General features: G+C 34.5%; 1 protein-coding gene across 6 annotated transcripts in view; it reads right to left on the bottom strand.

Annotated features, from left to right (window-relative positions):
• LOC126775962 (serine/threonine-protein phosphatase 2A 56 kDa regulatory subunit gamma isoform-like) overlaps window positions 1-16,203 on the bottom strand; it is a 56,801-nt gene that overhangs the window by 16,122 nt on the left and 24,476 nt on the right. For 5 of the 6 annotated variants that reach the window (XM_050498195.1, XM_050498194.1, XM_050498192.1 and 2 more), the window contains one exon: window positions 10,988-11,165. In XM_050498195.1, the coding sequence (XP_050354152.1) occupies window positions 10,988-11,165 (178 nt within the window). Of the gene's footprint in view, window positions 1-165; window positions 591-10,987; window positions 11,166-16,203 lie in introns of those variants that run through there. The other variant, XM_050498193.1, reaches the window with a different exon arrangement.

Below are 16,203 nucleotides of genomic sequence, written 5' to 3'. Positions count from 1 at the left end.
TCAGAAGCATCCGCAAACTATTCCGTTTCACCAGAACATTTTTTTTGGTCTGATAAGACGCCACATAGTCGGCTACCGGTATATTTAAGAATATATAATACTGTGCTAATGTAATTTTCTAAGATGTAGTTGATAAATAAAATAACAATTTGTAATTCCGCGAACCTTTGAGCAACGGCAGCTGTACCATCAAGCTCTCTTTGTCATTATTAGGAGCTGGTGGGCGCTCGGGCGAAACGGCGACAGTGGCGACAGCATTGACGGGTGGTTGCGGAGAGCGCGCATCCGGAGGCGACGGCGCCTTCTGAGGCCCTTGGCCTTCCATACCGAATAGTGCGAAACGGAACGCGCGCGCTACGTCAGATACGCTCTCGGAGCGCTTGGTGCCCTGGTTGGCGACGAGATCGAGACCGGAATGGAACGACGGCGACTTAGGTATCCCAAGTGGCGAGACAGCGCGGCGCGGCTTGGTCTCAGCGGCGGCGAACATAGCGCGAGAGGGCGCGCGCGCGGCCGGCCCGGCGTGGACCATCGCAGGCGGCGGCCGGCAGCGGCATCCGAACGGGAGCCGGCGGCGCCGGGACCGGAGCGAGCTGCGGAGGCGGCCGGACTGGCACGCGTCTCTGCCCGCACCCGCACCCGCGCCGCCGCGATAGGTGCGCGCGCACTTGCTCGCCCCGCACCGCCTCACCCGCGAGCATCCTATGCAACCTCCGTTACCACTGCCTCCGACCCTTTTACACAACATATCACTATGCTTACGGAAGTGAGTTATTATTTTCATATTATGTTTAGCCGACTTAAAAAAGGACTTCGAAAAGGAGTTTACTAGTTCAGTTGCTTTTTTTGTATATCTGCAATAATCGATATCGTCGCCGATTGGGAACCAATTTTAATTTAATATTAATTTATTGAAATGTGTATAGTACGTACAATATTTTACAAATTTATTTATTATATCATTTCATTTGTTTTAGTTAGTTAATACCACCGAAGACAGCACTCCATAAATCTTCAAAGATAACGAAAACTGTACTTTAGTATAGCAAAATTTTTATCTTTTCAGTTGAATCTAATACACACTATCATACTACACATTTATCCCTATCCTTATCTTGTAATGATTAGAAATTAGAAATTAGTTATGCTAACTAACTAAAACAAAATCACGTCACAATCTTATAATCGGACAATAAAGTCATAACGTGACAATGTCAAACAAATTGCAGGTTTCTAGCAATACTGACGATTATTTAAAACTTTTAGACATCATAAATATATCGTAAATATATAACCAACTTGGAGGAATTTTTCCGAGAATCACTGAGGGTCGAAGTTTGTTTGGATGTCTGAGGGTAGAGCCAGTAGACAAGGGGAGCATTCTTGTGTCAGACAAGTTCCCCCTTGATTAAGCCATCGATCGGCTATGGGCTTTAAATATCCTGACTCATGCTTAAAAAGGACTTTATGTAAATCACCCAACTATGTAATGTTTTATGTTTACGTACGTTGTCTTGAACCAGATTGTTTTTTTTTCATTCAATCATTGATACTAATAAAAATTATATGTTTTTTTGATTAAAGATTGACAAAAAACCTCAAATATTGCAAGATTAAAAAACTTGAAAGGTGAATTTGAGTGATAAATTTATGACAATCATTAAGTGTAACGCTTCTATAATTTATGACTTTGCATACAAACGAATGTTTAAACCGTTTTTTTAAGCTACTTTTTTAGGCCACTTGACTTTAGTCTATCCGCCTACGTCTAACATAAAAAATACAACATTGTCTATGCGTTATCGCTTAATAGATGTGACAATAGCATAGGAGACCAGGGTCAGAGGAACAAATATCGCATCGTCAGTTAACCGTTAAACTATAAAACTTTATTATTAAATTTAAACAATAAAATGACATACAAAAGAACATATTATTAACAAATATTTTTTTTATTTATCAATAATCAATAAATAAATGTGCAATACAAGTCACTTAAAATTAATTTATAAAAAAGAAAATAGATAAGATACCCAAATATTGCCATTAAAAATATTATTTTTATATTAATCAGCCTTCATATTAGGTAAATAAAAATAATAATAATAGACGTCGTCTAATTTTATTATTATTATTTACTTCAATTAATCTAGACTGGTTAATAAACTGATTAAACAATAAAGCTATGGTATTATGATGGTTTTAAATACTTTTAAGGCTTTACTTTATTTATAAGAGCCGAGATGGCCTAGTGGTTAGAACGCGTGAATCTTAACCGATGATCGTGGGTTCATACCCGGGCAAGCACCACTGAATTTTCATATGCTTAATTTGTGATTATAATTCATCTCGTGCTTGACGGTGCAGGAAAACATCGTGAGGAAACCTGCATGTGTCTAATTTCACTGAAATTCGGCCACATGTGTATTTCACCAACCCGCATTGGAGCAGCGTGGTGGAATAAGCTCCAAAACCTACTTCTCAAAAAGGGAGAGGAGGCCTTAGTAACAGCCTGTGAATGTCCCACTGCTGGGCTGTACTGTACCCAAATATTATGCAAATAGTCTCGTAATCTCCTGGCTAAACTCTTTGCCGACAATTCCGTCATCGATGATTGTAGTGCGCTGCCACCTACAATACCTTCATGTGGCCATACGATGCCTGACATCAAAATCAGGCAACGTAATGTGCGTGCGGAGCTGCAATCACTTGATGTACGGAAAGCTAGCGGTCCCGATGGAATACCAGCCATAGTGCTGTGTTAGAGTTTCCGCCAAATGGGGCTCTGATAATCTTGTTGACTTTAATGCCAAGAAAACACAGGTATGCGCTCTTACGGCGAAAAAGTCAACATTTTCCCCTCTTCCCTCCCTCTGTGGTACTCCGCTGGTGATGCAAAGCAAAATCGCCACGCTGGGGATTGACGTTCGCTGCGACCTTAGTCCAAGGGATTACATCGAGGCTGTTATAAAAACAGCTTCACGGAAACTCGGAGTTCTGAACAAGGTGCGGCGTTTTTTCACGCCACAACAACTGTGCCTGCTGTACAAAACACAGGTACGGTCTTGCGTGGAATATTGCTCGCACCTTTGGGATGGCTCCGCAAAGTACCTACTGGAGGCCTTGGACCGGTTGCAGCGACGTGCAGTACGCATTATTGGCGACGTAAAGGTCACAAAAACCCTTGGACCTTTACAATTGCGTCGCGAGATAGCAGCACTGAGCGCTTTCTATCAACTGTATCACGGCGAGTGCTCTGAGGGATTATTCTCTCTAATTCCTGCTTCCCCCTTCCTTCTTAAGTCCACGCGAGCTGGTTCTCGATGTCACCGCCTAACTGTGACATCAATTCCATCGCGAACAAAGATATTTGGCAACTCCTTTCTTTGTCGCACTACCAAAAAATGGAATTCCTTACCAGCTCACATGTTCCCCTCCTCTTACAACCCGGGTTCCTTCAAACGAGGCGTGAAGAGGCATCTTGCGGGTCGGCAAGGCGAAGGCGGCTAGTGCAGAACGTTTTTCCCGCCTGTACTGGCCGTCGTCGCGTTTGGAATCTACTACCACTTACCATCAGGTGGAGTAGAGTCATTTGCCCTCCCGGCGAATATAAAAAAAAACGGACTATCTTAGAGCTTTTATCTTTCGCAAAAAATGTATATATATATATTTTGTATGTAATAAAATAGTTCTTAGCCGCGACTACTTGTGAGGGGAGGATGCATGTCAGATAGCCTACGTGAAAAGTCACATCTATTTCTACTTCAAATTTCATTCAAATCTATTCCTACTGAATAAATATTTTTTGAAATAATTTTTGAACTCTCACGTTTATAATATTAGTACGATTATGTTCTTTTAATCATGCTGTATGATCGAGTTTTCGAATTCGGGAAATAAAATGTCAAACTCCTCGCAGGCTTATACGTGGAACAAAAAGGAAAATTAGATATATATTTTATGAGTTTAATTATTATTATTAAAATAGTCTAACAGCCTTGGAAAGACAAGATACTATCACATAAGTGATAATTATCTTATCGCATTTCCAGTTTAATAACAATCAAATAAACAGTTATTAAACAAAACAATATACAAACGATCGGCCTGCACTCGGATGAATGCATATAGTTTTTGCATTTAAACACGAAGGAATGCATTCCATTTTTCTCAAATATTATTCAAAATGTTTTAGATAAAATATGTAGCCTTGGCAAATTCGATACTAAGTGCCTGGTTATAATAAACCAAGCAGATAACTACCTACATCGTACCGCATAGCATAATTATTTGCCTTTTTAAGACAATTTTTTTAAACATCTTATAATATGTTTAAGTTAAGGAGCACATTTTGTCAATAAATTTGACTTAGGCATAAATATGATTATGGTGATGATGTCCTCGGGATCGATGTCGGCAGTGGCATTCTCTCGTTCATAATCCGATGGGACGGGAATCCGACACGACCGAGGAGAGTTCAGGCGCAGGATTAACGGCTTTATGCGCTTTCCGAGAAAACTTATTAATCTTATTTCTATTTAATTCGTTTTTCTGTAAAAATGGTTTTAAATATATAATATTTTTTTCCGTTGCTATATACCATGACCATTAGTTGGCTATTTGCTAGACAGTCTACATATTTTTAAATAAAAAAATAAAAGAAACAAACGTTTAATGATATTATAATTCAATAAATATTGCAGAGAGGTTTAAAGTTATGTAAAATCTGCATATGTGCAAACTTTTCAGTTAAAATTTCTTGAAACAACATTTAGTAATATTATCATATGTGATTAATATTATTCGTTTATACTTTATTTATTATCTATGAATTATTAAATAAATACAAAAAAATCAAAGGTACTTCAAAGTTTGAACGAGATAATGCACAATGTAATTTAATTAAAGATAGAGAGAAAAGAGACCCCCTTTAATTCAAAATTTCCCAAAATCCTATCTTAATGACCGATTTTCCACTCGAATCCACCTTCATTAAAATATCTTGGTCATTAGAAATTTGGCAAAACGTGAATTCGTCTGTGGAGTTTTATCTGCTCGTTAATTGCTTCTGAGGGCAAGACATGGGATGAGAAATGTAAAGAAAATGTCAACATAATGTTTAACGGCATAACTAGGTCACGCGAAAACTGAAAAGTGGAAATAAACTTCCTAGATTCTTTTGAAGATCGTTCAAAGAGCGAATGTAGTTCATATCTTTTTTGCATATCTACTTATGCATCAATGGTTTTCTGCTCGAAAGAATGACACTATTGTCAGTTTGTTAAAGTTTATTTTTTAAGCACAATATTATAATTAGCAAGTTTTTAAAGTAAGGACAACTTATACTGCCACCTGTCAAACATCGAGCCTGGTTTGATTTGAAACGTGCATTTACAGCTACAAGAACATTCTTGGGTGCAATCCGAATAGCGGTCGAATTCGAATGCAACTTTTATATATGTAATGTTTTAAAATGAAACCTTTTTGATGCAAAAAAATACGTCAAAACAAGTTTCACATCTGCTGAGTTTACAGACAGTCTCTTATTTTTAGTCGTAAAACGGTTTTCATTTCGAACCTTTTAAACTAAACTCGAAAATTATTTCAGATCTTATATACTTACAGTTAACATAACGTTAACGATGTATACACATTATGTATATGTATTCAACATTATATATAAAGTTAAGACTTAAAAGTATTTAAAACCATCATAATATCATAGCTTTATTATTAAATCAGTTTATTAACCATAGTCTAGATTAATTTAAGTAAATAATAAACAAAAAAATAGACGTCGTACCTAATATGAAGGCTGATAAATATAAGAATAATATAACTAATAAAATTATTATAATCAATAGTAAAAATATGTACAATTAAAAATCTACATAAGTATTGAAACGAGATTGTTAAACTTAAAAATAATTACTGTATGATAACATTAAAAATTTTCACTAGATACTGCCGGAGGAGGTTTCCTTTAGCTTTATTATCAAGACATAAGGCGATGTCAAACAGTGGATAAGGTCAGACCGCAATTAAGATAAGAGGTCTAATTAGCCTTCTGTCGACAAATTAGCTTTTGTTAAACGACACAATTTATGGGCCACTAAAGGGCTTACACTATTCTAATGGTTAAATACTGTTCTCTCGCTCAATAACTGCCCACGAGGCAATTCTAATTGAATTGCACCCCTCGAACGCAAAGCCACGTGGTAGATAGTGCTCTTTTGTCCAGAAAATAAAAATCTAAAACCACACAACAAATGAACACAAACGTATGTCCGTTGACTTTGAATTTATGTATCTGAACTTTTGTGAATTTGTTTTTTTTTTTTAATTGCTCTTATAAAAGAAAATCAGCATTATGCAACTTTAAAGAATTACGAAATATTTCAGAAAAAATAATCGAAATCGATAAAAACAAAGTTGAGAGCAAAATGCGTAGTAAGCAAATACAAATAAACAAAACTCACTTTTCCATTTATAAGGATTTTTATTTTAAAGTTAAAAAAAACAGTTACGATTCTATTTTATGTTAATTAACAGCGTAATTCTGAAGTATTAGCTCTTTAAATTTCTAAAGTTTAAATTAAGCGTTCTTGCAAGATTTTAATTTTGAATAAGGGAACCTTTCTGTTTTTGACAAGTACAAGCGAGCTCAAGATAAATGTTCGCAGCAAAACTTAGATTACAGCCCGGGATATTTATTGCTAAGTAAACAAATATATGTTAGGGCGAGCGTAGTTTACGCTTTTAGATTTTAATTGAATTAATGCTTTGTTTAAAAAAAGGGCGATAACTCCTTTTGACTTTCAACCACATCTTAGTGAGTTTTTAAATACACATTTCCATTATTAACATTCATTAATCACTTTTGGTTAATATTATTTTATAACTTTAATACGGTTTATTTTAGCGACTTGAGACGAAGTGTCGTGATTTTTTATATATAAAAATATTACTGATCGCTGTCTGTACATGGAGGATATTCGTGTAAAGCTATATTATCGGGGGGCCTTTATCAACGCAATAGAACCTAAAACAATGATTGTTAGAATTTTTGTCTGTTTGTCTGTGCGTTTGTGCACGCTAATCTTAGAAACGGCTTAATTATTTAATTTATTAATTTTTATTTTATTTGTTAATTTATTAATATTAATGATTTGATGCGGTTTTTACCAATGTATTATGGCAAACTTCACTTAAAATTTAGTGTTTGTTTTATTTCAATCGGTGTATAAATAAGTTATGAAAGAATCACGTTGAATATTGATTAGATAAAAATGCTATAAAATTATTGTTCAGTTGAATTGCCTAAAACTTTAAGCTACCTAAAGAGTCTATCAAATGATAACCTGTAAAATGATGATGATTGAAAATTTATAGAACCAAAACAAAGTTAAAAATGGACAGTTTAGGAGATTTAGACTCTTCCAATGCAAATTGACCTCACGTCTATATGATGAGTCATATTAAATAGGGTTTAGCGTATGCTGGACAATCTGCGGTTAAGCGCGCCCACGCGTATATGTCAAGCGCTCCGTTTGCCGTGCTGCTACCTATAGCATTGAGTTTTTTTCTAGCGAACGCACGTATGTATGTAAGAGACGCACGGCGCTGTCTGGCAACAGGTACTTGGTAAAGCTCTCTTTGTATTCTGTGTAATAATAATACACATTTCTTTTATTTTTCGATACTAAATATTTAACTAGCTATTGCCCGCGGTTGCGCTCGGGCGTAAGTATACGTATAAAAAGTAAAACTAAGAATGTTGTTTATAGTGAAATAATATAAATCTGAACGTAGTGACTTCCTTAAGTTATACGTGGGTGAAACCGCGGACACAGCTAGTCATAAAATAAATGTAAATAAATATATCTGTTATTTGAAACTAAGCCAGACAACAAGAAGTCCCAAGTTAAAATTCTTCATGGTTCAAAAGGCAAAAGTAGACATCGAAGAAACAAAGCGAATTGAATTTGATTAATTGGTTTCTTCCTTATACTGGGCGCTTCTAAGTTGTCTAGTAAAGTGTACTGAATTAATAACAAGTTCAAGGTTGGGCGGTGAAGGAGAAAGTCGACCGGATGCGTCACTTGATGGCGAGCAACTTTTGTTTCTTCGCAATATCCTTTCTCACTTGGGATATTTTCAAGATTCACTTATAATTCAGTTAGATGAAGCCCTGATCTGTCTTTGTCAATTAACAATATCGCTAGCAGCCAGGCTATCATTGACATTGTGCATTGTTGGTGTAATGTAAAATCGACTTGTAAATGTTTATGTACACTGGCTCGCTTATCCGACAAATCTGTTTGGGTGCAGATTAACTGATATTGATGGTAGTGACTATCGACTAAATTAGCCGGACTAATACAAGTTCGCACAATTTCCTGCCACCATCAGATACCCGTAGATTCGTATTGGTTGGTTAGATAAACTCATGCATACGTATCACAAGGGAGATATAAAGAATCTTCTCACAATCTGTTCTTTACAGTAAGTCTACAGAGTTTATTTACAAAAGTATTACGGTCTAGTTTCAGCGACACCATTTCTATGTAAATCAATACAGACGAGTGTCGCTGTCAGACGTCTTATACAATCCACTTGATATGAATTTCCAATAATATTCATTCGCCATTATTATTTGGATGCAGGATAAACGCCCGGGTATATTTCTATAGACTGTATAATGTTTCTTCAACGGGTTATTGATAACAAGGTAATCATTGATATTTTTTGTTATAGTACTTCAATAGACTCAGCGACATTTTATATTTTTTAAAGTTACATAAAGTATTGGTAAAAAATAATCTTCCAGAAGAAACGGCTTTTTAATATTTACTGTGACAGACAGTGACGGGGTCAAGTGATTTAGATAAGGTTATCATATCTTCAATACAAAAAAATCCTAATATTATAAAGATATAAGGCTTATTTTGTTTTTTTTTTTTTTTTTTTAATTTATCATAACGGTAAGTGGTTACCACTTTTTATAATAACTACTCCAAATACCGTCAATGACAGGTAACATAATTGTTCTTAGGATGTGGTATCTACTCGGACGAGTTTACACGAGTCCTTTCCCAATAATAAAATAAATGATTTTTTTATGAATATTACAATTAGTAGACTTATAAGAGAGATTTATGAGAGAGTAAGTATATATAATTATGAAATGAGATGAAATATGTATAATTTATAAAGCAAAATTTAATTGGACACATGCAGCTTTTCTCACGATGTTTTCCTTCAATGTCAATAACGACATGAATTAAAAAACACAAATTAAAAACGTCAAACATACGAACCTACTTTAAATCTGTTTGGTTTATTCAATTTCTATAATAGCAAGCGTTACGCGTGTCTATATAATGTTAACTAAAACAGTAACAGCCTGTTAATGTCCCACTGCTGGTCTAAGGCCTCCTCTCCCTTTTGAGGAGAAGGTTTGGAGCTTATTCCACCACGCTGTTCCAATGCGGGTTGGTAGAATACACATGTGGCAGGATTCCAATGAAATTAGACACATGCAGGATTCCTCACGATGTTTTCCTTCACCGTCAAGCGCGAAATAAATTAAAAACACAAATTAAGCACATGAAAATTCAGTGGTGCTTGCCCGGATTTGAACCCACGATCATCGGTTAAGATTCATAGCATATTCATAGGATTCACGCGTTCGAACCACTAGGCCATCTCGGCTTTGGGTGTCCTGCTATCCTCGGTAAGTCGTAAATACGTGTAATTACCTTGGAACGTCATGAGGTGAATTCGACTTTGACCAAATCATAACTAAAAGTTGAGACAAAAATAATAGCCAACGATAAATTAATTATCTTCAGTATTAAACAATATGTTGTCGATGACGATAATTGAGTTCTCATCAAAAATAAATTATGCACCGATAATAGGTTGTCTATACAACCAAGTAATAATTACACATGTTCTTTAGCGCTACAGAATAATCATTGGAAGTGTCATCGTATCGTGGAGTCGAGTTTCCTCATGCGGACCAGACTCACGTTGATCGGAATTGAAAACATTTATTTTCAATTTAATTCGTATTGATTGAGGACAGCCTTTATAAATCGGCTTGTGAAACAAATATAGAGTAATTAAAATATAAATTATTACGTGTCGAAGTTTATATACATATATATACCTGCCATTTTGTAACTAATTTCTGAACTAATAATTCCACGTTCTGCTGATGGTTATTTCATAAAATGTATTACATTTGTATAAACAATGCAGATGATTAAAATGTAAGAAGCGTGTTGTAAGGTCTTATTTCTGATAACGTACAGGCGGTTGTATGAGACATCATGCAATTTAAATGTATGTGTGCCACATACAAGCATTTATGAAAATAATAACAATTACTATTATTTACGTTACGACTATGTTATTCATAAAGTTTATTAAATATTTTCAGCGGAATCCTTGTTTTGTTTTTATTTACCACATGAACAAACAGTAACACTACTAAACATGTAAAAACGGAATTGTATATTAAGAAAAATATTTAATTCTTTTTTGAATAGTTGTCAAACAGTACCCGTTAATGAGAAGTGCCCTTGCCCCGTTTGGCTAAGTGGCATACGTTCGTCCCGGCTTTTTGCCCGGCATCCTCTGCTTTGTGCTTAGTTCCGCTTCCTCTCCCATTCAACGAGCTGTTTGTTCCTCATGCCCACGTATCCACATGCCCGAGTACTATTCTCGCACACAACTCTCGTGTTGTCTATGTGACCTGTGACTGGTTGTGTCTACTTCACCACTCTGATGTTAAAACGTTCGTGTAGATAATCTATTTAATAATGCTTGACATTGAAGTACAATAGTATTTAGCATGGAGAACACAATATTGGAATAATTTTTAACTGTTTAATATTTACATTGAAGTTACCGGAGCAAGCTAAAAAAATAATTCAATCGGATAAAAATACTTGAAACTCGGCCAATAAGTAACTCTTACCTTTTAAAGGGGGTAGTTTGACAAGTTCTTGATTGTGATTGTGCACGTTGAAACGGCTGGAGCCGTGCCGCCGCGGTTGGCCGTTCCACCCGGGAGGGCGCGGACCATCTGCGGATTTTGGCACAATGGCCGCGGGCGGTGGCGGCCTTGTTCCCAGCGCGGGTTTCTCTGGACGACTCTAAAACGAGAAGAAATAAAAGTATTCTTTAATGATTTGAAATTGTGATATTTTTGTACTTTAATAAATCTACATATAAATAAGTAAGGAAATATATTGTGATAAGGATATAGAGAATCGCTTAATTATAATGAAAAACTGAGTATATGTAATTTCGAAAGTATGGAGTAACTAAAAAGATTAAGAATTTTGTTTTTGATTTAAATTCAAAATTGCAATGACAGCTCTGGTTTATCTCTCCTTTTTTACCTATTACCCCTATTAAAAATAATCTTTAACTACTTTGCATTGAGGTCCTTTTGTCTTTGATCCAGATTTAATTTCTTAACAATAGCATTTCTTAGAATTTCCTACCTGGTCTCTTTGTTATCTAATTTTCTCCTGAGTTTATGATTGTTACTGTACTTTTTATGTACCGATGGATAGCTAAGGAAACGCAGATGTTTTTAAAATGATCCGCACGATAAGAGCCATAGTGATTTTTACAAAAAAATTGCGAGTAACTTAAAGAATCAAAATTAAAAATCGAAAAGTTGTACAATTTTGGATCTGTAATTTAAAAATGCTTGAAGATTGTTTTTGTTTTATAACTGGTTATTATTAACTAGGATGTACCCTAGCAAGAAATACAAAAAAAAAAATAGGGAAAATACGTTGATTTTTTTTTTATTGAATTTTAGAATCTTAAACATCCTTTAAATAAAAAAAATATTAAAAAATTAATAACTCGAAAACGATACACTTTTGCATAAGCATTTTGGGGGTCATTTGATAGCTATTGTCCTGAACTATAACCCTTTAAAAGGATCGTGACATATTACCCTGTAACCCTGTATATTAAATGAATAAGTAAAATCGAATGGAGGAGATAGTAGGAAACTACATGGTCATAAATACATAAAAGTTGGCACAACTATTGTAATATAGTTTTATATCAGCATACATTCCGTTTTATTTTATATTGTCTATATGTTGTCGATGACGATATTAATTGAGTTATCATTGAAAATAAATTAAGACAATATAAAATTAGTAAATAGGCATGAATAAAACAATTCAATAGCTTTTTCTCTCATTTGTCAAAAAAAAATATTTCTTTTTTTTTTTCGTTTGGCAGGTATTGACGACCATTAATGTTATCAATAAAATAAACACTTTGAAAGTAAGGGGAAAGATATGTTTGAAACATGGCAATTCATATATGTATGATTTCATTAAAATTTTCACCAATGATCAAGGTCGAATTTCGATCACTGCGCGAACATAACTACAAAATAAAAATCTTTGTCAAGTACATTTTAATTAAGTATTTCTAATGATATACGGTAATCTGGACGAATATATATACCTCGGGATGTAAAACAGGCATCATATGGATAACATGTAGGTCAAGTGACGTAACGTGCCGTGGGTTGATCACAACCAATTCAATGTCAATAGAAAACCATTGGAATGACATTAACGGTTTGTTATTTTTAGCTCCGCCATCGGTTGCCTCATCACGGAACACTTTGAAACTTATCATGGTACAAACATAGAGTTGGGAATCTTCTGTTTTGCTTAACAGCTATATCGATATTATTACTGATGCTATAAGCTGATACCTCATCTTAGAGATGCCGTTACGTCACGACCTCGTGTGTACTGGATTTGTATATATTAAATCTATTCATTTTTGCACACAAATAAATCAGTCTGGTTAGTATGTGTATAATGGAAAAAATAATTGGCAGTTTTGTGCTTAATTTTAACGCTTCCACATTACTTAATCTTAGAATGTCTTTATTTAAAAATGTGACAGGTTCGAGGCTTAATTGACGATTCATTTTCATGCATGGAAATCTTTCTGAAGACTTAACGGTTCCAAAGGCGTTTTTTTTTCCATTTAGTCGAGCCAAAAAAAGGGCCAAGAAACCGCATCGTGAGCCCAGACCGCCCAGTGGCTAGAACAAGTTAATTTTATTTAACAGTTGTTGGAACAAACCGGTCAAACACCACAGAGGTTTCATGCCTTAATTTTGAGTAATAATTCTATCTCGCGTTCGGGAAGTAAGAATTATTAGATTAAAAACATAAAGAGTACACTTATTGTTGCACACTCACTTCGGTACTATAGTAATAATCGCATTTCCAATCCGTATTTGTCTACTACTTCATGATTAGGACACCGTGACTAAATTTGACCAGGAGGACCTTAAATTTATCTTCTCTCTATGCTTAGGAATGAGAAAACGTATTTTTATAATGACTAACTGAAAAAAGATTACTGAACCAATATACATAAAACTTATAATTAAAATTTACGTAAAATTAAATGTGTTTTATTTCGTTGTAAAAATATTAATTATTCTATGATATTATGTCTTATGCGAGTCGATGCAAGTAGCAATTGAATGTGCAGTCGGTTATGTACATGTCTATCTTAGTAAATACCCTTATTGCTATTATATACATATTTATATATTGTAACAACTGTTCTGACCAAGGTTAACACCTCAAACCATTGTCAATATGTAGCTAATACGTAACTAATTATATAACTTGTACCATTTACGTAATAAATAGCATGTGACCTTTATAAATTATTATTAAATATTTGATAATAGCATTATTCAAGTACCTCTTTTTAAAATTATTAAACTAATTTGTAACGTCTAGTACCTAGCTAGTTAGTATATCCTGAGGCGCTGGATTCAAATCCCAGGATAAGCAGTCCAGAGTTTGGAAGTTTATAGTATTTACAATTCCTTCGTAATACACTCTTGTTGGTGTCGGTCTGATGGTGAGAGTAGTGGAATAGAGATCTCCTTTGTTTATTCACTATAATATCGTTTACGCAACATGTTAGATTTTTTTTTCTTAAGATAACCTTCTTTCCCTAAAATTTAACTTTAAGCCTTAATGTTAAAAAAAAAGAACAAAAGCTCAAAAAAGAAAAATAGTCTACTATCTATATTATTGTAACCACGCAATATGCGTATTCGCATTACTATCTCTAGTTACCGCACGCACTCCTCGCAGTCACACGTGACTTATTAGTTATTTCTAACAGACTCACTAGATTATGCGTATTACTAAATTATTTTTTCAACGAATAAAAACTATATTTGTTATAGTTCTTAAGAAAATCATTTAAATGACTTGGATATAGTGACAGAGAATATAAAAAATTTAACTTTTTTTTTTATGTAGGATGGCAAATGACTCTACTCCACCTGATGGTAAGTGGTAGTAGAGTCCAAACGCGACGACGGCCAGTACAGTCGGGAAGAATGTTCTGTACTAGCCGTCCCCGCCTTGCCGGCCCGCAAGATGCCTCTTCACGCCTCGTTTGAAGGAACCCGGGTTGTAAGAGGAGGGGAACACGTGAGCTGGTAAGTAATTCCATTTTTTGGTAGTGCGACAAAGAAAAGAGTTGCCAAATTTCTTTGTGCGCGATGGAATTGATGTCACAGTTAGGCGGTGACATCGAGAACCAGCTCGCGTGGACTTAAGAAGGAAGTATTAAGTAATTAATATATTAATTAAGTATCACTTCAACTACCCTTCCCAGTTGATCTTAGTATAATTTAACAAAAATAATGGTTAAAGTACTGGATGTTAGGGCGCAATTACAATAGATTAGTCGTATTTGGGTGATAAAAAGCATATTGTTGCATAAAGTTACTTGTGTATATATAGGCGTTAACGAAATACTATACTTGTCTAGTGTGGATTATGGCCCAACGTACTATTTAAAATATATTCACTTTTTCATTTTGTTTTAAATATCATGTATTGGCTATTGTTTCGTAACTACTTAGCCATTAACGCTACCATTCCATACCGTTCTGAAAGTTCCAAATAACTGCCATCGTTACGAAGCGAATTTATTGAATAATCTAAACGATTTGGTAAATCCAAAATATATTTTTTCCAGTTATTTGTATTATTAAATGATCCTTTTTTTTCTCTTCGGATAAATCAAATACGTACAATATAATTACAAAATTGTTACATTTCATATCAGTTTTCCGTGTATTGCATATTCTTTGCACTTGCAGAATAAATAAGTAAGTTTCCCGATGCATATTACTTAACTTAACAAAAGCTGCGCCGAGAGGTAAAGATCAATGTTAATCGGAGTTATTAATGAATTTTTTTCTATTTCAATTTTGTTCCTTGTCATCAACGTTTTGTTTCGATTAAGTAAAAATAAACACCTTATGAGCAGTATTACCATAGATGCCTATGGCATATTATATTTTTCATATCTTGCAATATTAAATTTGATCACTTCATATTATAAAACATAGTCTTTCTGCCGCTTCTGTCTGTCTGTACGTGATAAACTCAAAAACTACCCAACGGATTTTCATACGGTTTTCACCAATGGCCGGAGTGATTTATGTGGGAGGTTTAAATATATAATCCATTAATGTTTTGTGTAAATTGACTGAAATATGACTTATTGAAGATGTCGGAAAAATTATGCTGACTGGAAGCTTTACTGGGGAGCTCCTCGTAAACCAATAGTTATATGTATTATATCATAATCGTTTTATGTGGACCCTTATTCTACCCGTGCGACAGGTAGCCACGACGAGTAGCTAGTATATATATATACTCGCTATCCGTCATACTATATAAATATATAGTATATAAATATATAGTAACGGAAATATATTATTCACAACAACATGAAATGTTTCAAACATAATAGCTTTAAAGAACAAATACATCTTAAAATATAATCTGTTCAGCTTCAGTTTTAAGTTTATGACAGTTGGACATTGCTTTTATTTGTAAACTCAGATGAAATCATGATCGAAGATATTTAAACACTATGAAATTACTTACTTGTTTTCCTTACGGAACTCAATATTAAAACTCAGATGAATGGAGCCATTAATTGTTTGTGCTCGCCAAGGTTACCTTTATTTATAGCTCTGTTCTTATTACATGTATATCATCTTCTATTGTAGGAGTATATTTTGTACTTTGTGCATACTTTAAATTGTACCGTAGTGTTAAAATAAATTGCATATTTTGTTTTATA

Source organism: Nymphalis io, chromosome 19 (assembly GCF_905147045.1).
Source record: "Nymphalis io chromosome 19, ilAglIoxx1.1, whole genome shotgun sequence".
Taxonomy (NCBI): domain Eukaryota; kingdom Metazoa; phylum Arthropoda; class Insecta; order Lepidoptera; family Nymphalidae; genus Nymphalis; species Nymphalis io.
Note: the sequence above shows the minus strand (reverse complement) of the source record. Positions and strands in the feature narration are given on the sequence as shown.